Genomic DNA, 21,374 nt, shown 5'->3' with positions numbered 1-21,374 from the left:
GTTACATGAAAGCTTGAAAATTTGTTTATTTAAAAGCAAGTGACTGATGCACTTATGATGCACTTGAGCAGAGATTGACATAGTGCTCTCTAACTCTGGGTGCCAAACACCAAGGGCAGGCTCAAGCAATGGAATAGTGAAACAGGATAGAAAACTAAACTAGTCCAGTAAGTGCATCTCAGTGAGATTCACTGCTCTGTTCCATGAGGCTTGTTGAACAGAAAGGTGTCAATAAAATAAAATTTAAAAAAAAGTTCCTGGCAAACCTGTTAGCTAAGTGAAATCAATATGCAGTGGAGCCAAGACATGACTCCTAAACAGCCTACAAAAGCCATGGATCATTTACGATTAATTAAACAGGTTTTATACACTTTCTGTTCTTTTTATTCTTGGTTTTTGGTGAGAAAGCATGATTTGGCTTATACATATTACAATACAAGTATTGCTGAACTGAGTAAACAGTAGCTTTAATCATGCTTTCTCAAACCATTTCACTGCGAGTTATACTGTGTATGACTATGTATGTGACAAATAAACCGAACTTGAACTTTAAAATGCATTGCACTCAGTAATATATAAGAGCAGTCAACATCAAAAACACACACATTACAAGTATAGATTGGGAATGTGTTTCTTAGTCTGTGTGGCACTGTAAACCAATGCGTGAGGTGAATAAAACAGATAGCCCTTTTGCACAAATCCCTTAGAGGCAACCTTAAATTATTGTGTGGATTACAAGATAAAGTCTTCAAAATGCAGTGGACAAAAGGCATATATCTTATGCTAAACCTGAAAACAATAGCTTCCAAAATATAATTTAACTGTTGAAAGTGTAACATTATTATTATTATTATTATTATTGTTATTATTATTATTACTTAGGTTTCTCACTGTTCCTGAATATGTTTATATTCAATGATTATATTCCATGTTACAATTTCACAACGAACTAAATTTGGTTACTTTTTTCATTAATACCTATATACAGTGCTATAAAAGCATTTTCCCAGTTCTTAATTTCCTGTCTTCATATTTATGGCAAAGATCATGGATCTTTAATCAAAACCTGAGTTTGGTCAAACTGGAGATTGATTGAGTCAGATTTTTACAGTTTTATTGATTTTTGAACTTGTACCTCCTGATTTCGAAACACTTTTAGAAGTGTTAATTTCTTGTAATAAACACCATAAATGTCATGTGTCTAATACTTTCACAGCAGAGTTTATGACACTATAAAAAACCTGTTTGTTACATCACCATACCCAGAGACTCTATGGAATCCAACATATGTGAACAATCTTTCATCTACAAAGTAACCTCCCTATCCAATCCTATCACATAAGAAAGAAGAACTGACAAATTCCAAACTACATTTAACTTCTACAACAAAAAGTAAAACAACAAAATCCCTTCTGAAACCAAAAGTAAAAAAAAACAAGGTTGTGTGATTTGGACAAGCACTATATTTATGATTATATTACATATATTACATATTGCAGATGATAATTGTAGGTGTTGTACAGGCATTGTACAGAAACCAACCAGGACACCAATATGTCACCATTATTCATAGATGAACAATCGAGTGCACTGAGAAATCCTGACAGGTAGCCAGGTTCACAGATGTTAAATTTTACACAGGGGTATTTCCATTCTTGTGTATCAATCTATTGATACTTATCAAAAGTCTTATTTCCTAGAGTAATGGCAATTCTGGCACATCTATGCAATGACTTCCAGACTACAATAACCATCAGTGAAGCAAACTTTGTCATCACGTTTTTACTAGGTGGTGGTGTCCTACAGACTGTACCCGATTTACTTATTCATTTATTTAGCATTTCACAGCATTGTGTGTTAAATCATCTGTTCACAAAAATGGTTAACACAAACACAAAGATATTTGTAGAAATTAGTTTTTACAAATATCCTTGTGTATGTCATTCTCCTCTGAAATAAAAAAACAAACAAACTGTTGAGCAAGGATAAATTTAATTATAAATATCCTCTTTCTAGTTTTAATTACATTTATTATTCCATTATTTTTATTTGCTATTGAAAATCATCTGTGCTTAACGATATTACATTTTCTCTTTACAAAAATAATGTAACTTCTTGTTTCATTTATCACTTTAGACTTTTGTTGTTCCTATGTGAGGACGATAATGTCCTTTGTAAAATCGATTATATGCTGGTATAATAATTTCTATTACATTCAAGAATAAAGATGCAGACTTGAGAAATCATTGAAGAGAATAGCAGGTCCTGTTCTTTATTGCAGGTCAAAGTAATATTGGGGCATCCTCTGAAGAATGTCTGATAATCATACAAAGTGATTATATAATCATTCCACCTTCTTTAACATACTAATGTAACAAAAAATACATTATTCAGTATATGCAAATTGAGATTCTATAATGTGCAAGTTACATATCATTATGCAAAATGGAATCCAATACTGTGTAAGTGAAGAATATCCCCTTTTTTTTTGCACCATCTTGCAGGTGCTTGGTTGAGCAAGTTTAGAAGGTGCAGGTCAGTATCACCCTGTCCTTGGGGGTAAGATAATGAACCTTGATTAGTTACAGAACTCTCAAAGACACTTTAAAGTCTTTAAAAAAAACAATGGTCTTCCCCAACATTAATTAAGTTATTTCTCATGGGACCAGTCCACAGAGATCTGCCTTAGGATCGAATGGAGACCTTGAAACCACTTACATCAAAGTCTCTGCCTGCATCCAGAGACCCACAGGGGCCTCTATTCTGTGTTCTAATTCCTAGGCTTTACCTTATGGTTTCTTATTCAATGCCCAGACCTACAAATACACCTTTTTAATTACCTCCACAATATGAAAAATAGATTGAAAGATCAAAATTACTTTTTGAGGAAGTCATACAACTGAAGTATATTATGAATGCTCTGTAGTTAATCTAACTTATTTTATACATTTGCACAAACCTCACACATAACATTTACATGGCATACTGGCATTTTCATGTATATCTCAGGCAAAGGAAACTGTTGTGACACAGTTCACAGCATCAGCCTGACTCTTTGAATCTTCATCATGGGCAGTAAGGGTAAGTTATTATATTTTAAGTCATGCAGGTAATCATATTATTATTTGTATTTTTCTACTTGTAGTGTCCCAAGAATGTTATTGTGATGAATGTGCTATTTGTTGAAATAAAATCCAATGTGGCCTTTTTACAGCTATGCCACCTATGCCAACCTATGCCAACTAATTTGAGATTTCTTGTGACATTACATTTTTATGTATTATATATATTTTTATAATGTTATACATCATGCTTATGTTGAGCTTTTCTTTATTATCAGAAATTTGAAAAGAATGTTTAAATAGTTTTGCTAAAATGCATGGTAAAAATCCCTTTAAAATAGATTTGCACTGATAATATGACTATGGTGTTCAGTTACTGTACTGTTGTATTCTTGAGCTAACAGTGAATAATATATCCATAGTTTGCTTACATTTTGACCTACACACACTAGAGAGTTTAAACATTTGAACATTATTTGCTGTTAGGACAAGATGTTCAGATCATGTGTATGGACCAGAGGGTTAACATTAGGCCTATAATGTGTTGATCGGTGTGTTAATGGAATACACCAGTCTTAATCAACCTAATCTTTATCTAATCTGTAGTGTGTGGTTGATTATGTTGATTATTGAAGTTTCCTTATAGTGGAATATGGATAATGGAATTGTAAACATTTTTTAATTCCTTACCTTTACATTTACAGGGACGACAACAAAATTCCTGCTGAGAACTATTGTAATTTTGATCATTCACATATGTCTGGACAACACACAAGGACTCCCTGATATTTCTGACTTCATTATAGAGGTAAAGGAAAAGTTTACTTTGATTTGTACATAATTATTGTTGTTGTTGTTGCTGTAACATGAGCCCGAGTGCCGAAGGGCGTGGGGCAGGACGCACAGACTCTCTCGACGTGTGAGACACAACACAAAACACCAATGACAACAGGGCACTCACGTGTAACACAAACAATGTAAACAGTAATGCAGACTACATGAACACTGACGATGACTAACATTAACAATTATTTACATTAGCATGAGTTAGACTAACAGATATGAATGCTACGTTTGAACACTACCACACAAACAACACGCTACTTCAACAATGACCAACACACTGCACACTTTGACAAGGGTTTATATACATTTAGAGTAGACAAGGTGCAGGTGTGTGCAGGCGTGGCCACAAATACAGATCACTGCACATGCTGGGCCAAACCATGTGACTCGCGGGAGGCGAGCGTTCCGTGACAGTTGCTGTTGTTGTTGTATTATGCTGGCTGCTTTTGACCTGGGCTAATAATCATTTGACAAAAAGGTTATTTTAAATTAAGATTGCCAGATTTAGTTTTACAAAGAATAGGGGTACATCTGATGCTGTTCTATAACTGCCTGCTAGAAATATTACAGATATAGGATCTTGATAATAGTGATATGAGAGGATAGGACTCTGTAGCTATATCGTACATTTAGAAGGATATGGAGGAAATTATGAAACCAAGAGTCACAGTGTCTCCCTCTGGCATCATGTTTCCATAGTGTTTGCTGTATTTGTTTGTTTCTGTTTCATCCAGTCTTTTGTTATCTCTGTCTTGCAATACTTTCAGCAGTGTTTTTCACACTGGTGCTATATTCTAATCAGCTTTACAATTTCATTTCAGTTTAGTTATACGGATGGACAACTGCATCACGTAAGACAAAAAAGAGATGGTAAGAAAGACATCTATTTTTCATTTATTATTATAATACTATTATTATTTACATTTATATAGCACCTTTCTTAGAATCAAGGATGCTTTTAAAACTTGTAAAACGCAAGTCATTTTGAACATGGGGTTGTATCTAAAATGCTTTTTAATCTGCCATCTAAACCAAAATCACAATATTATTATTTCCAGTCAGCACAGATCAACTACTATACATTTTAGAGGTGGAGGTAAATGTGTCAGAAGTGATTTTCATAGAACAAATGAAAACATCCTTGGAATCAATAAGTTTTCCACTTCAAGTAGACAACACAACAGAAATTGATGCCTTGAACATTACAACAGGTAATCTGTTATAAAGGCAATCCTTTTAAACAAGTTTCAAATGTGTGGCTTTTAAGATGTATTTAATTATTCGTTTCTTGGCTGTTCATGGAATCTCTTTGGCATCTCGCTATGGGAATCATCTCAGACATGTCTAACCTTGGAAGTACTAATGAGTCCATGCCTGTTTGTAGTCAATCAGTTTTTCTCCTCTGTTGTATGTAATCAGTTACTCTGTGAGTTCTCTGTCAGATTTGTCTCAAATCTATGCATTATTCATCATGCTTAGATTTCTCCTTCTAACTGAGTCTGAGAAACACTACAAGACTTAAAAAGCAGCAACAGTACTGGAGCAAAGACTAGTAGCAGTTTTATCTAAGGATGATGCATATGCTTCTCTTTCACATACCACATCTGCCAGTGGCTTCTAGATGGCTGTATATCAGTGAGAGTGGCTTTAATTTTCATTACAACAAGCATGGAAAGATTTATGCCAAAAAAAGAACATTTCTGGATCCCTGATAAGACAGCTCTGTGTGTGCTACACTTCCTTGCTCCACTGACACATATTATAACAGTCAAAAGAGAATCTAGTTCACTCTTTACACCACGATATCTGCATCTCTATGTTGTGTCACCAGAGGGTGCCACAGTGCTTCCAGTGAGCCTGGTCCTTTCACAGTTAGGAGGACACTTTCACTGTTCATGTCTTAAGCTGTCTCACATGTGCAGCTCATTCATGGATTTTATCTACAGTCATTAGGGGTCACAGGCTTTAGATTGGTGCCAGACCATTCATTGATGATTACAGAGCCTAAGAGAGTTTGTGTTGACTACTTTGTCATGACTCTATTCAAAACTGCTTGCAACTCTCATAGTGAGATGCCTCACAAATCTTAACACAGAACTAGAGTTAATTCGCCTAAAGTAAAGTTACTGTGTATAATCACAATATTATATTTGGTCATATACTTTAAAATGATTTCTGTCTTCACTAGTGTGCTTTCCAAATGACACTAAATACCAGTGCATTTGTGAGGAACAATATGTTTGGCCATATTATGATTGTACTGCCTATGAAGCCTGTGGTGAAATAACTTTGGGAACATGCGGTTGTATCAGTGGAATTCCAAGTGATAGGGAGATGTGTGTACCAAGAAGTGGTAAGAAAATGTTTTAAAACTGCTTTTAGAATTTCTCGCAAAATGGATATCCTTAAATTTACATGACCACTGTATTGTCTACAGAAATACCATTCTTTGAGTTTTTGGTTAAAATAGAAGTGAATACCACAAATGCAGTGATAGATGAATTGAAAACCGTGCTGGAAGGAATACCTTTCCCAGTTATACTTGATAACACAACGGATGTCACAGAGATGAACATAACAACAGGTGAAAAAAAGGCTTGCTGAGCTGTTCATGAGTCTGAATGGAGAAAATATGGGCGCTTGTGGCATTTTGTTGATGGTTGTACCAGCAGGAAAGTAATTAGATTGCAGCATTTTAAATAGTAGTCCATTGGACTGTTTACTTTGAATATGAAAAAAATTGGTAATCAGTAATTTGTAGTGGCATAAATTTAAATGGCATAAAATCCTAATCATGATCATTTCTTTATAATATTGTTAAAAATAATTAGCATATAATAATGAAGTTACTATAGAAAATTCATGCAAACATATTTAAAATGATTTTATGCTTGTAAAATTATGCTTTTAAACATCAAATAAATGTGACATGTCCACAGTGTGCCTTCAGAATAATACTGGATACCAGTGCAGGTGTGAGGATCAGTATTTCTGGCCATGCGACAAGTGCTCAGTATATCAGCACTGTGATGACATCATCAAAGGCACTTGTGGTTGCATCAGTGCTATTCCAAATGATGGACAGTTCTGCCAACCAATGACAGAGCTAACTAGTATGTATAAGCTTTCCATGAGAATAAAATCATCTGTAACATTATTATTATTATTATTATTATTATTATTATTATTATTATTATCTGGATTCAGCATTTTTGGATTCAAAGTAAATGTGACTCAAATCATTTCATTATGTCTGAGTTCCTTAAATAATATACATCTTAGAGTGTTTTTAAATCATTCTCTTGTACTCTGTTTATAGATATCGCAACATGTCCAACTCCATCACAACCAGGTAAACATATAATATCAGATTTACAGCCAGAAGAAGTCATTTAAAAGTTTGTGTTTGTCTTATTTCTTTATTTTTTGGCCATTTCTCTTTTCTGTCAATATTCGATATTTATTTAGAGCTTATTCTAAAGTGCCATTACCATGCTGATTCCCACTTATTCGTGAACTAAAGTGCTACTAAATGACTTTTCCCTTTGTCCTACAGTTACTCCTATTGAGATGGAATACTTAATTGAGGTTGAGCTTGACATAGTGGATACTTCATTCATTAACAGCCTAATGAACCTACTGAAGACAGTCAGTTTTCCTTTTGTCACTAGTGACATAGTCATCACTGAAATTAACATTACTACAGGTAAATGACATTTCACTCTCCGCTGAAGATTATTAAGAGAGGAAATCAGAGAACACTGTAGACATGCAAGCTATAAGTATTTCAGATCTAATTAGAAAGTACTGAATAGAATATTCTTAGTGTATTATTTCCAATTGTTTTTCGATTTCAGCATATTGTTGTAAAAACATTCCACGACATTTTCCTTTTTCAAAATCAGCAAACTGTGATGTGTTCCTGTCATTTCCCAGTGTGTCTCCTGAATAATACTGGATACCAGTGCAGGTGTGAGGATCAGTATTTCTGGCCATGTAACAAGTGCTCAGTATATCAGCACTGTGATGACATCATCAATGGCACTTGTGGCTGCATCAGTGCTGTTCCAAATGATGGACAATTCTGCCAACCAATGACAGAGCTAACTAGTATGTATAAGCTTTCCATGAGAATAAGATCATCTGTAATGGTATTATTATTATTATTATTATTATTATTATTATTATTATTATTATCTGGATTCAGCATTTTTGGATTCAAAGTAAATGTGACTCAAATCATTTCATTATGTCTGAGTTCCTTAAATAATATACATTTTAGAGTGTTTTTTAAATCATTCTCTTGCGCTCTGTTTATAGATATCGCAGCATGTCCAACTCCATCACCACCAGGTAAACATATAATATCAGATTTACAGCCAGAAGAAGTCATTTAAAAGTTTGTGTTTGTCTTATTTCTTTATTTTTTGGCCATTTCTCTTTTCTGTCAATATTCGATATTTATTTAGAGCTTATTCTAAAGTGCCATTACCATGCTGATTCCCACTTATTCGTGAACTAAAGTGCTACTAAATGACTTTTCCCTTTGTCCTACAGTTACTCCTATTGAGATGGAATACTTAATTGAGGTTGAGCTTGACATAGTGGATACTTCATTCATTAACAGCCTAATGAACCTACTGAAAACAGTCAGTTTTCCTTTTGTCACTAGTGACATAGTCCTCACTGAAATTAACATTACTACAGGTAAATGACATTTCACTCTCCGCTGAAGATTATTAACAGAGGAAATCAAAGAACACTGTAGACATGCAAGCTATAAGTATTTCAGATCTAATTAGAAAGTACTGAATAGAATATTCTTAGTGTATTATTTCCAATTGTTTTTCGATTTCAGCATATTGTTGTAAAACATTCCACGACATTTTCCTTTTTCAAAATCAGCAAACTATGATGTGTTCCTGTCATTTCCCAGTGTGTCTCCTGAATAATACTGGATACCAGTGCAGGTGTGAGGATCAGTATTTCTGGCCATGTAACAAGTGCTCAGTATATCAGCACTGTGATGACATCATCAATGGCACTTGTGGCTGCATCAGTGCTATTCCAAATGATGGACAATTCTGCCAACCAATGACAGAGCTAACTAGTATGTATAAGCTTTCCATGAGAATAAGATCATCTGTAACGGTATTATTATTATTAGTAGTAGTATCTGGATTCAGCATTTTTGGATTCAAAGTAAATGTGACTCAAATCATTTCATTATGTCTGAGTTCCTTAAATATTATACATTTTAGAGTGTTTTTAAATCATTCTCTTGCGCTCTGTTTATAGATATCGCAACATGTCCAACTCCATCACCATCAGGTAAACATATAATATCAGATTTACAGCCAGAAGAAGTCATTTAAAAGTTTGTGTTTGTCTTATTTCTTTATTTTTTGGCCATTTCTCTTTTCTGTCAATATTCGACATTTATTTAGAGCTTATTCTACAGTGCCATTACCATGTTGATTCCCACTTATTCGTGAACTAAAGTGCTACTAAATGACTTTTCCCTTTGTCCTACAGTTACTCCTATTGAGATGGAATACTTAATTGAGGTTGAGCTTGACATAGTGGATACTTCAGTCATTAACAGCCTAATGAACCTACTGAAGACAGTCAGTTTTCCTTTTGTCACTAGTGACATAGTCCTCACTGAAATTAACATTACTACAGGTAAATGACATTTCACTCTCCGCTGAAGATTATTAACAGAGGAAATCAGAGAACACTGTAGACATGCAAGCTATAAGTATTTCAGATCTAATTAGAAAGTACTGAATAGAATATTCTTAGTGTATTATTTCCAATTGTTTTTCGATTTCAGCACATTGTTGTAAAACATTCCACGACATTTTCCTTTTTCAAAATCAGCAAACTGTGATGTGTTCCTGTCATTTCCCAGTGTGTCTCCTGAATAATACTGGATACCAGTGCAGGTGTGAGGATCAGTATTTCTGGCCATGTAACAAGTGCTCAGTATATCAGCACTGTGATGACATCATCAATGGCACTTGTGGCTGCATCAGTGCTATTCCAAATGATGGACAATTCTGCCAACCAATGACAGAGCTAACTAGTATGTATAAGCTTTCCATGAGAATAAGATCATCTGTAACGGTATTATTATTAGTAGTAGTAGTATCTGGATTCAGCATTTTTGGATTCAAAGTAAATGTGACTCAAATCATTTCATTATGTCTGAGTTCCTTAAATATTATACATTTTAGAGTGTTTTTAAATCATTCTCTTGCGCTCTGTTTATAGATATCGCAACATGTCCAACTCCATCACCATCAGGTAAACATATAATATCAGATTTACAGCCAGAAGAAGTCATTTAAAAAGTTTGTGTTTGTCTTATTTCTTTATTTTTTGGCCATTTCTCTTTTCTGTCAATATTCGATATTTATTTAGAGCTTATTCTAAAGTGCCATTACCATGCTGATTCCCACTTATTCGTGAACTAAAGTGCTACTAAATGACTTTTCCCTTTGTCCTACAGTTACTCCTATTGAGATGGAATACTTAATTGAGGTTGAGCTTGACATAGTGGATACTTCATTCATTAACAGCCTAATGAACCTACTGAAAACAGTCAGTTTTCCTTTTGTCACTAGTGACATAGTCCTCACTGAAATTAACATTACTACAGGTAAATGACATTTCACTCTCCGCTGAAGATTATTAACAGAGGAAATCAAAGAACACTGTAGACATGCAAGCTATAAGTATTTCAGATCTAATTAGAAAGTATTGAATAGAATATTCTTAGTGTATTATTTCCAATTGTTTTTTCGATTTCAGCATATTGTTGTAAAACATTCCACGACATTTTCCTTTTTCAAAATCAGCAAACTATGATGTGTTCCTGTCATTTCCCAGTGTGTCTCCTGAATAATACTGGATACCAGTGCAGGTGTGAGGATCAGTATTTCTGGCCATGTAACAAGTGCTCAGTATATCAGCACTGTGATGACATCATCAATGGCACTTGTGGCTGCATCAGTGCTATTCCAAATGATGGACAATTCTGCCAACCAATGACAGAGCTAACTAGTATGTATAAGCTTTCCATGAGAATAAGATCATCTGTAACGGTATTATTATTATTAGTAGTAGTATCTGGATTCAGCATTTTTGGATTCAAAGTAAATGTGACTCAAATCATTTCATTATGTCTGAGTTCCTTAAATATTATACATTTAGAGTGTTTTTAAATCATTCTCTTGCGCTCTGTTTATAGATATCGCAACATGTCCAACTCCATCACCATCAGGTAAACATATAATATCAGATTTACAGCCAGAAGAAGTCATTTAAAAGTTTGTGTTTGTCTTATTTCTTTATTTTTTGGCCATTTCTCTTTTCTGTCAATATTCGATATTTATTTAGAGCTTATTCTACAGTGCCATTACCATGTTGATTCCCACTTATTCGTGAACTAAAGTGCTACTAAATGACTTTTCCCTTTGTCCTACAGTTACTCCTATTGAGATGGAATACTTAATTGAGGTTGAGCTTGACATAGTGGATACTTCAGTCATTAACAGCCTAATGAACCTACTGAAGACAGTCAGTTTTCCTTTTGTCACTAGTGACATAGTCCTCACTGAAATTAACATTACTACAGGTAAATGACATTTCACTCTCCGCTGAAGATTATTAACAGAGGAAATCAAAGAACACTGTAGACATGCAAGCTATAAGTATTTCAGATCTAATTAGAAAGTACTGAATAGAATATTCTTAGTGTATTATTTCCAATTGTTTTTCGATTTCAGCACATTGTTGTAAAACATTCCACGACATTTTCCTTTTTCAAAATCAGCAAACTGTGATGTGTTCCTGTCATTTCCCAGTGTGTCTCCTGAATAATACTGGATACCAGTGCAGGTGTGAGGGTCAGTATTTCTGGCCATGTAACAAGTGCTCAGTATATCAGCACTGTGATGACATCATCAATGGCACTTGTGGCTGCATCAGTGCTATTCCAAATGATGGACAATTCTGCCAACCAATGACAGAGCTAACTAGTATGTATAAGCTTTCCATGAGAATAAGATCATCTGTAATGGTATTATTATTATTATTATTATTATTATTATTATTATCTGGATTCAGCATTTTTGGATTCAAAGTAAATGTGACTCAAATCATTTCATTATGTCTGAGTTCCTTAAATAATATACATTTTAGAGTGTTTTTAAATCATTCTCTTTCGCTCTGTTTATAGATATCGCAGCATGTCCAACTCCATCACCACCAGGTAAACATATAATATCAGATTTACAGCCAGAAGAAGTCATTTAAAAGTTTGTGTTTGTCTTATTTCTTTATTTTTTGGCCATTTCTCTTTTCTGTCAATATTCGATATTTATTTAGAGCTTATTCTAAAGTGCCATTACCATGCTGATTCCCACTTATTCGTGAACTAAAGTGCTACTAAATGACTTTTCCCTTTGTCCTACAGTTACTCCTATTGAGATGGAATACTTAATTGAGGTTGAGCTTGACATAGTGGATACTTCATTCATTAACAGCCTAATGAACCTACTGAAAACAGTCAGTTTTCCTTTTGTCACTAGTGACATAGTCCTCACTGAAATTAACATTACTACAGGTAAATGACATTTCACTCTCCGCTGAAGATTATTAACAGAGGAAATCAAAGAACACTGTAGACATGCAAGCTATAAGTATTTCAGATCTAATTAGAAAGTATTGAATAGAATATTCTTAGTGTATTATTTCCAATTGTTTTTCGATTTCAGCACATTGTTGTAAAACATTCCACGACATTTTCCTTTTTCAAAATCAGCAAACTATGATGTGTTCCTGTCATTTCCCAGTGTGTCTCCTGAATAATACTGGATACCAGTGCAGGTGTGAGGGTCAGTATTTCTGGCCATGTAACAAGTGCTCAGTATATCAGCACTGTGATGACATCATCAATGGCACTTGTGGCTGCATCAGTGCTATTCCAAATGATGGACAATTCTGCCAACCAATGACAGAGCTAACTAGTATGTATAAGCTTTCCATGAGAATAAGATCATCTGTAACGGTATTATTATTATGAGTAGTAGTATCTGGATTCAGCATTTTTGGATTCAAAGTAAATGTGACTCAAATCATTTCATTATGTCTGAGTTCCTTAAATATTATACATTTTAGAGTGTTTTTAAATCATTCTCTTGCGCTCTGTTTATAGATATCGCAACATGTCCAACTCCATCACCATCAGGTAAACATATAATATCAGATTTACAGCCAGAAGAAGTCATTTAAAAGTTTGTGTTTGTCTTATTTCTTTATTTTTTGGCCATTTCTCTTTTCTGTCAATATTCGACATTTATTTAGAGCTTATTCTACAGTGCCATTACCATGTTGATTCCCACTTATTCGTGAACTAAAGTGCTACTAAATGACTTTTCCCTTTGTCCTACAGTTACTCCTATTGAGATGGAATACTTAATTGAGGTTGAGCTTGACATAGTGGATACTTCAGTCATTAACAGCCTAATGAACCTACTGAAGACAGTCAGTTTTCCTTTTGTCACTAGTGACATAGTCCTCACTGAAATTAACATTACTACAGGTAAATGACATTTCACTCTCCGCTGAAGATTATTAACAGAGGAAATCAGAGAACACTGTAGACATGCAAGCTATAAGTATTTCAGATCTAATTAGAAAGTACTGAATAGAATATTCTTAGTGTATTATTTCCAATAGTTTTTTAATTTCAGCACATTGTTGTAAAACATTCCACGACATTTTTGTTTTTCAAAATCAGCAAACTTTGATGTATTCCTGTCATTTCCCAGTGTGTCTCCTGAATAATACTGGATATCAGTGCAGGTGTGAGGATCAGTATTTCTGGCCATGTAACAAGTGCTCAGTATATCAGCACTGTGATGACATCATCAATGGCACTTGTGGCTGCATCAGTGCTATTCCAAATGATGGACAATTCTGCCAACCAATGACAGAGCTAACTAGTATGTATAAGCTTTCCATGAGAATAAGATCATCTGTAACGGTATTATTATTATTAGTAGTAGTATCTGGATTCAGCATTTTTGGATTCAAAGTAAATGTGACTCAAATAATATCATTATGTCTGAGTTCCTTAAATATTATACATTTTAGAGTGTTTTTAAACCATTCTCTTGCGCTCTGTTTATAGATATCGCAACATGTCAAACTCCATCACCATCAGGTAAACATATAATATCAGATTTACAGCCAGAAGAAGTCATTTAAAAGTTTGTGTTTGTCTTATTTCTTTATTTTTTGGCCATTTCTCTTTTCTGTCAATATTCGATATTTATTTAGAGCTTATTCTACAGTGCCATTACCATGTTGATTCCCACTTATTCGTGAACTAAAGTGCTACTAAATGACTTTTCCCTTTGTCCTACAGTTACTCCTATTGAGATGGAATACTTAATTGAGGTTGAGCTTGACATAGTGGATACTTCAGTCATTAACAGCCTAATGAACCTACTGAAGACAGTCAGTTTTCCTTTTGTCACTAGTGACATAGTCCTCACTGAAATTAACATTACTACAGGTAAATGACATTTCACTCTCCGCTGAAGATTATTAACAGAGGAAATCAGAGAACACTGTAGACATGCAAGCTATAAGTATTTCAGATCTAATTAGAAAGTACTGAATAGAATATTCTTAGTGTATTATTTCCAATTGTTTTTCGATTTCAGCACATTGTTGTAAAACATTCCACGACATTTTCCTTTTTCAAAATCAGCAAACTGTGATGTGTTCCTGTCATTTCCCAGTGTGTCTCCTGAATAATACTGGATACCAGTGCAGGTGTGAGGGTCAGTATTTCTGGCCATGTAACAAGTGCTCAGTATATCAGCACTGTGATGACATCATCAATGGCACTTGTGGCTGCATCAGTGCTATTCCAAATGATGGACAATTCTGCCAACCAATGACAGAGCTAACTAGTATGTATAAGCTTTCCATGAGAATAAGATCATCTGTAATGGTATTATTATTATTATTATTATTATTATTATTATTATCTGGATTCAGCATTTTTGGATTCAAAGTAAATGTGACTCAAATCATTTCATTATGTCTGAGTTCCTTAAATATTATACATTTTAGAGTGTTTTTAAATCAATCTCTTGCGCTCTGTTTATAGATATCGCAACATGTCCAACTCCATCACCACCAGGTAAACACATAATATCAGATTTACAGCCAGAAGAAGTCATTTAAAAGTTTGTGTTTGTCTTATTTCTTTATTTTTTGGCCATTTCTCTTTTCTGTCAATATTCGATATTTATTTAGAGCTTATTCTACAGTGCCATTACCATGTTGATTCCCACTTATTCGTGAACTAAAGTGCTACTAAATGACTTTTCCCTTTGTCCTACAGTTACTCCTATTGAGATGGAATACTTAATTGAGGTTGAGCTTGACATAGTGGATACTTCAGTCATTAACAGCCTAATGAACCTACTGAAGACAGTCAGTTTTCCTTTTGTCACTAGTGACATAGTCCTCACTGAAATTAACATTACTACAGGTAAATGACATTTCACTCTCCGCTGAAGATTATTAACAGAGGAAATCAGAGAACACTGTAGACATGCAAGCTATAAGTATTTCAGATCTAATTAGAAAGTACTGAATAGAATATTCTTAGTGTATTATTTCCAATAGTTTTTTAATTTCAGCACATTGTTGTAAAACATTCCACGACATTTTCGTTTTTCAAAATCAGCAAACTGTGATGTGTTCCTGTCATTTCCCAGTGTGTCTCCTGAATAATACTGGATACCAGTGCAGGTGTGAGGGTCAGTATTTCTGGCCATGTAACAAGTGCTCAGTATATCAGCACTGTGATGACATCATCAATGGCACTTGTGGCTGCATCAGTGCTATTCCAAATGATGGACAATTCTGCCAACCAATGACAGAGCTAACTAGTATGTATAAGCTTTCCATGAGAATAAGATCATCTGTAATGGTATTATTATTATTATTATTATTATTATTATTATTATTATTATTATTATCTGGATTCAGCATTTTTGGATTCAAAGTAAATGTGACTCAAATCATTTCATTATGTCTGAGTTCCTTAAATATTATACATTTTAGAGTGTTTTTAAATCATTCTCTTGCGCTCTGTTTATAGATATCGCAACATGTCCAACTCCATCACCACCAGGTAAACATATAATATCAGATTTACAGCCAGAAGAAGTCATTTAAAAGTTTGTGTTTGTCTTATTTCTTTATTTTTTGGCCATTTCTCTTTTCTGTCAATATTCGATATTTATTTAGAGCTTATTCTACAGTGCCATTACCATGTTGATTCCCACTTATTCGTGAACTAAAGTGCTACTAAATGACTTTTCCCTTTGTCCTACAGTTACTCCTATTGAGATGGAATACTTAATTGAGGTTGAGCTTGACATAGTGGATACTTCAGTCATTAACAGCCTAATGAACCTACTGAAGACAGTCAGTTTTCCTTTTGTCACTAGTGACATAGCCATCACTGAAATTAACATTACTACAGGTAAATGACATTTCACTCTCCGCTGAAGATTATTAACAGAGGAAATCAGAGAACACTGTAGACATGCAAGCTATAAGTATTTCAGATCTAATTAGAAAGTACTGAATAGAATATTCTTAGTGTATTATTTCCAATTGTTTTTTAATTTCAGCACATTGTTGTAAAACATTCCACGATATTTTCGTTTTTCAAAATCAGCAAACTCTGATGTGTTCCTGTCATTTCCCAGTGTGTCTCCTGAATAATACTGGATACCAGTGCAGGTGTGTGGATCAGTATTTCTGGCCATGTAACAAGTGCTCAGTATATCAGCACTGTGATGACATCATCAATGGCACTTGTGGCTGCATCAGTGCTATTCCAAATGATGGACAATTCTGCCAACCAATGACAGAGCTAACTAGTATGTATAAGCTTTCCATGAGAATAAGATCATCTGTAATGGTATTATTATTATTATTATTATTATTATTATTATTATTATTATTATTATTATTATTATTATCTGGATTCAGCATTTTTGGATTCAAAGTAAATGTGACTCAAATCATTTCATTATGTCTGAGTTCCTTAAATATTATACATTTTAGAGTGTTTTTAAATCATTCTCTTGCGCTCTGTTTATAGATATCGCAACATGTCCAACTCCATCACCACCAGGTAAACATATAATATCAGATTTACAGCCAGAAGAAGTCATTTAAAAGTTTGTGTTTGTCTTATTTCTTTATTTTTTGGCCATTTCTCTTTTCTGTCAATATTCGATATTTATTTAGAGCTTATTCTACAGTGCCATTACCATGTTGATTCCCACTTATTCGTGAACTAAAGTGCTACTAAATGACTTTTCCCTTTGTCCTACAGTTACTCCTATTGAGATGGAATACTTAATTGAGGTTGAGCTTGACATAGTGGATACTTCAGTCATTAACAGCCTAATGAACCTACTGAAGACAGTCAGTTTTCCTTTTGTCACTAGTGACATAGCCATCACTGAAATTAACATTACTACAGGTAAATGACATTTCACTCTCCGCTGAAGATTATTAACAGAGGAAATCAGAGAACACTGTAGACATGCAAGCTATAAGTATTTCAGATCTAATTAGAAAGTACTGAATAGAATATTCTTAGTGTATTATTTCCAATTGTTTTTTAATTTCAGCACATTGTTGTAAAACATTCCACGATATTTTCGTTTTTCAAAATCAGCAAACTCTGATGTGTTCCTGTCATTTCCCAGTGTGTCTCCTGAATAATACTGGATACCAGTGCAGGTGTGTGGATCAGTATTTCTGGCCATGTAATAAGTGCTCAGTATATCAGCACTGTGATGACATCATCAATGGCACTTGTGGCTGCATCAGTGCTATTCCAAATGATGGACAATTCTGCCAACCAATGACAGAGCTAACTAGTATGTATAAGCTTTCCATGAGAATAAGATCATCTGTAACGGTATTATTATTAGTAGTAGTAGTATCTGGATTCAGCATTTTTGGATTCAAAGTAAATGTGACTCAAATCATTTCATTATGTCTGAGTTCCTTAAATATTATACATTTTTATATATTGAATTTAATAGTATTATATATTATATATTGAATTTAATAGTATTAGTAGCAGGTGTTTGCTTTTTTGACCAGCTCTTTAATAATTTTTAATACTCAGATTTAATATCCTGTTACTAAGTCTTGAAAAAGTGTTTTGTTTGGTTTAACCACATAAACATTTACAGCACCAACCACACCTTCCACAGCCAAAACAGGAGACTCATGGACAACACACACAAGTATGGTTACCACACATTTTATACCAAATAATGCATATTATTTTGTAAAATTGCTTTTATTTTGACAAAGATTTCACTGTCAGTTCTCGATTTTTTCTACCTGTCAGGTAGCTATTAAATTTCTGTTTCGTCCCAATTCTCTCTCTTAGTCAAGCCTTAAAAGTCTCACTGATTAACTTGACCCCTTAAAATAAATTTTATTTTGTTGGGAAATGAAGAGTTGTGTTGACTAAATGTCTCAGGCATGCCCCCAAACCTCATTACCCTTCCACAAAGTGTCCTTATTAATTCATTAATATCTCATCTGCCCATTATTAGTTATCATATTTCAAGTCAGTTGGCTTCTGCTGACATCATGTTTTATGTGTTTTGCATCAGTGACTAAACATATGCCATTGTTCCTGCAAGAGGAAGTCCTAAATTGGGCATTGCTTACAATGAGGGTCTTAGTAAATTAAGCATTACAAAATTAATGTAATGTTCACTAACATGCATTTGCTTTTTTGAGCAGCTCTGTAAGAACTTTTCATCCTGAGATTTAATATCCTGTTACTAAGTCTTGAAATGTTTTTTTGTTTGTTTTGTTTGATTGAACCACTGAACCACAGCACCAACCACACCTACCACAGCCAACACAGGAGACTCATGGACAACACACACAAGTATGGTTACCACACATTTTATACCAAATAATGCATATTATTTTGTAAAATTGCTTTTATTTTGACAAAGATTTTAGTGTCCTTTCTCGAATTTGTTTTAAATGTCCTGTTAGTTGGTGGTGAAATTTCTGTTTCTTCCTGATTCTCTCTCTGTCAAGATTTAAAAGTCTCAGTGATTAACTTCACCTCCTAAAATAACTTTTATATTGTTGGGAAATAAAGAGCTATGTTGACTAAAGCCTAGAAACAGCTTAACAAACACTGAGGTTTTGCCTTACACATGTAGAATTTAGAGGCTTCAAACTGAAGCTTTCCATCACATCACTTGAAAACAGTTGGTTTCTGTGGACATCATGAATAGTGTATTAGTGGTTTATTATTAAATATATACCATTTTTTAGCAGGAGGTATGGCAAAAATGTATAAAAACAATGAGTTGGGGAAAACAATGTAATAATCCAGAGTTTTGAAAGAGTTTTTGTGTTTATTTCAACCACTCAAATTACTTCTGTACTTATACAGAACCAACCACTGCCACTACAGCAACAATTTCAAAAATTCCAACAGCATCCACACAGATGACCCCATCACGTATGTTTACAAATCCTTTTATTCCATATCATAGTTAATCAAAGCACAATTTGTAAAATTATTTGTTTCATCAACAAAGATCTCACTGGTAATCATGTCCTTCTTTTTTTTTTTTTTTTTTTTTTACCTTTGAACTATGTGTAGAAAAAAATACCCAAAAACAGCTGAGCCTAATCATGTCCAATCACAGCTGATAGTGATGATAGTGACGACTGGGCGTGGTTTTTTTATGATGTCCATTTTGTCCGTGTACAGCATCCCTGTGACAATATAATTTGATATGAATCAGTCTCCTTACCCTCACATCCCATCACTTTCACTCTAGTTCAGACTACTGAACTACTGAAAGGGGTCTAGTGATGTAGGGAATATTTATGGCAACTGATTTTCATTTAATCTGTGACCATGAAAATAATTTTTTTTTTAATCTATGCATTTTTAAAATGTGATTTTATTTCCAAGGAACAGCTGAATGGAGAGTGATAACTATCTGTCCATACAGTCCCTGAAGGCAATTCTTATTGGTCCTGTAAGGAAGTCTAATAAATAAATGTGCTAAAAGTAGTTGTATATACATGCCCTTCCTCTTTTTTAAAAATCAAAATATGGTCACCCTACACACTCATCATGGGTGAATTCAATCAGACTGATCTCAGATCAGGGCTACCTAAGTTCCAACAGCACGTCTCCTGTCCGAGACAAGGAGAAAACATGATGGATCACATCTACACAATTGTCAAGGAGGCTTACATCCCATCCTTCTGGCTTTATTTGGTAACAGTGAACACATCTCTCTACTGATGAAGCCGACATACCAAGAACTGCTGAAATGGGTTTTAAAGCTAGAGAGAAAACAGTGTTGGTGTGACCTGAAAGTAGAGTCAGGACTGCTTTCAATGCAGTCATTGGGACATGTCTAAAACTGCAGCCACCAGAGACTAGATGATGTAAATCAAACAATACAAATTTGCACAATTCCAAACCAAAAACCAAGGATGAACAATGAAATTCTGCAGTCTACTGAAAGCACAAGAGGCAGCCTAAAAATCTGGAAACAATGTGGAACCAAAAGCTGCTAGACACAACCTAAAGGCTGGCATAACAGCTGCAAAGAACAACCGCAGCATACAAATTGTAGTCTACTTCAGCACCAACACAAATCCACAAATCATGTGGCAAGAGAGCCAAACAATCAATGAGACTGCAAAGTCAGTAACTCAGCGACCAGAGATGCCTCCCACCCTACTGAACCGAACACTTTCTATGCTCACTTTGAGACAACTGCTTAGGCTCAGCTAACCACCACTGCCCTGATTCCCCCCACCCCCCCTGCAGAGGAGCCAGCACTCATACTGGCTTCAGATGAGGTCAAGAGAGCATTGATGAGAGACTCAAGTCAGAAAGCAGAGTGTACAGATGGCATCCCTTGCTGGGTCCTGTAAGTGTGTGCCAATCAGCTGGCTGCCACCTTTATGGACACCTTCAACTGTTCTCTGACAGAGTCCACTGTTCCTGTATGCTTTAAAACCACAGCCATCATTTCAGTCCCTAAGAAACCCATAAACTAATTCCTAAATGACTACCGTCCCCTCACTCTTACATCCATAATGATGAAGTGCTTCAAGAGACTGATCTTAGCCCATATTAAAGGAAGTCTTCCTAACAGTTTGGACCTCCATCAGTTTGTCTAATGCACAAGCAAATCAACTGATGATGCAGTCTCTGTGGCAAAGCACACAGCCCTCAACCGCCAGGACAGAACAAACACCTATGTCAGAATGCTGTTTGATGATTTGAGCTCTACCCTCATCCCTTTCAGACTGAAAACTCATGGACTAAGC

General features: G+C 34.7%; 1 protein-coding gene across 1 annotated transcript in view; it reads left to right on the top strand.

The window, feature by feature from the left end:
- The window catches only part of LOC113588851, a 59,316-nt gene that overhangs the window by 21,527 nt on the left and 16,415 nt on the right, over positions 1–21,374 (top strand). Inside the window, exons 5-25 of the mRNA XM_035524409.1 lie at positions 6,346–6,492; positions 6,848–7,021; positions 7,228–7,260; positions 7,465–7,614; positions 8,845–9,059; positions 9,458–9,593; positions 9,823–9,996; positions 10,185–10,217; positions 10,423–10,572; positions 10,803–10,976; positions 11,164–11,196; positions 11,401–11,550; positions 11,780–11,953; positions 12,154–12,202; positions 13,394–13,518; positions 13,748–13,921; positions 15,100–15,148; positions 16,364–16,488; positions 16,718–16,891; positions 17,116–17,148; positions 17,353–17,502. Coding sequence (XP_035380302.1) covers positions 6,346–6,492; positions 6,848–7,021; positions 7,228–7,260; positions 7,465–7,614; positions 8,845–9,059; positions 9,458–9,593; positions 9,823–9,996; positions 10,185–10,217; positions 10,423–10,572; positions 10,803–10,976; positions 11,164–11,196; positions 11,401–11,550; positions 11,780–11,953; positions 12,154–12,202; positions 13,394–13,518; positions 13,748–13,921; positions 15,100–15,148; positions 16,364–16,488; positions 16,718–16,891; positions 17,116–17,148; positions 17,353–17,502 — 2,622 coding nt within the window. The remainder of the gene's footprint in view (positions 1–6,345; positions 6,493–6,847; positions 7,022–7,227; positions 7,261–7,464; positions 7,615–8,844; positions 9,060–9,457; positions 9,594–9,822; positions 9,997–10,184; positions 10,218–10,422; positions 10,573–10,802; positions 10,977–11,163; positions 11,197–11,400; positions 11,551–11,779; positions 11,954–12,153; positions 12,203–13,393; positions 13,519–13,747; positions 13,922–15,099; positions 15,149–16,363; positions 16,489–16,717; positions 16,892–17,115; positions 17,149–17,352; positions 17,503–21,374) is intronic.

Source organism: Electrophorus electricus, chromosome 3 (assembly GCF_013358815.1).
Source record: "Electrophorus electricus isolate fEleEle1 chromosome 3, fEleEle1.pri, whole genome shotgun sequence".
NCBI lineage: Eukaryota > Metazoa > Chordata > Actinopteri > Gymnotiformes > Gymnotidae > Electrophorus > Electrophorus electricus.
The sequence above is the reverse complement of the archived record's forward strand: the minus strand, read 5'-3'. Positions and strand labels throughout refer to the sequence as shown.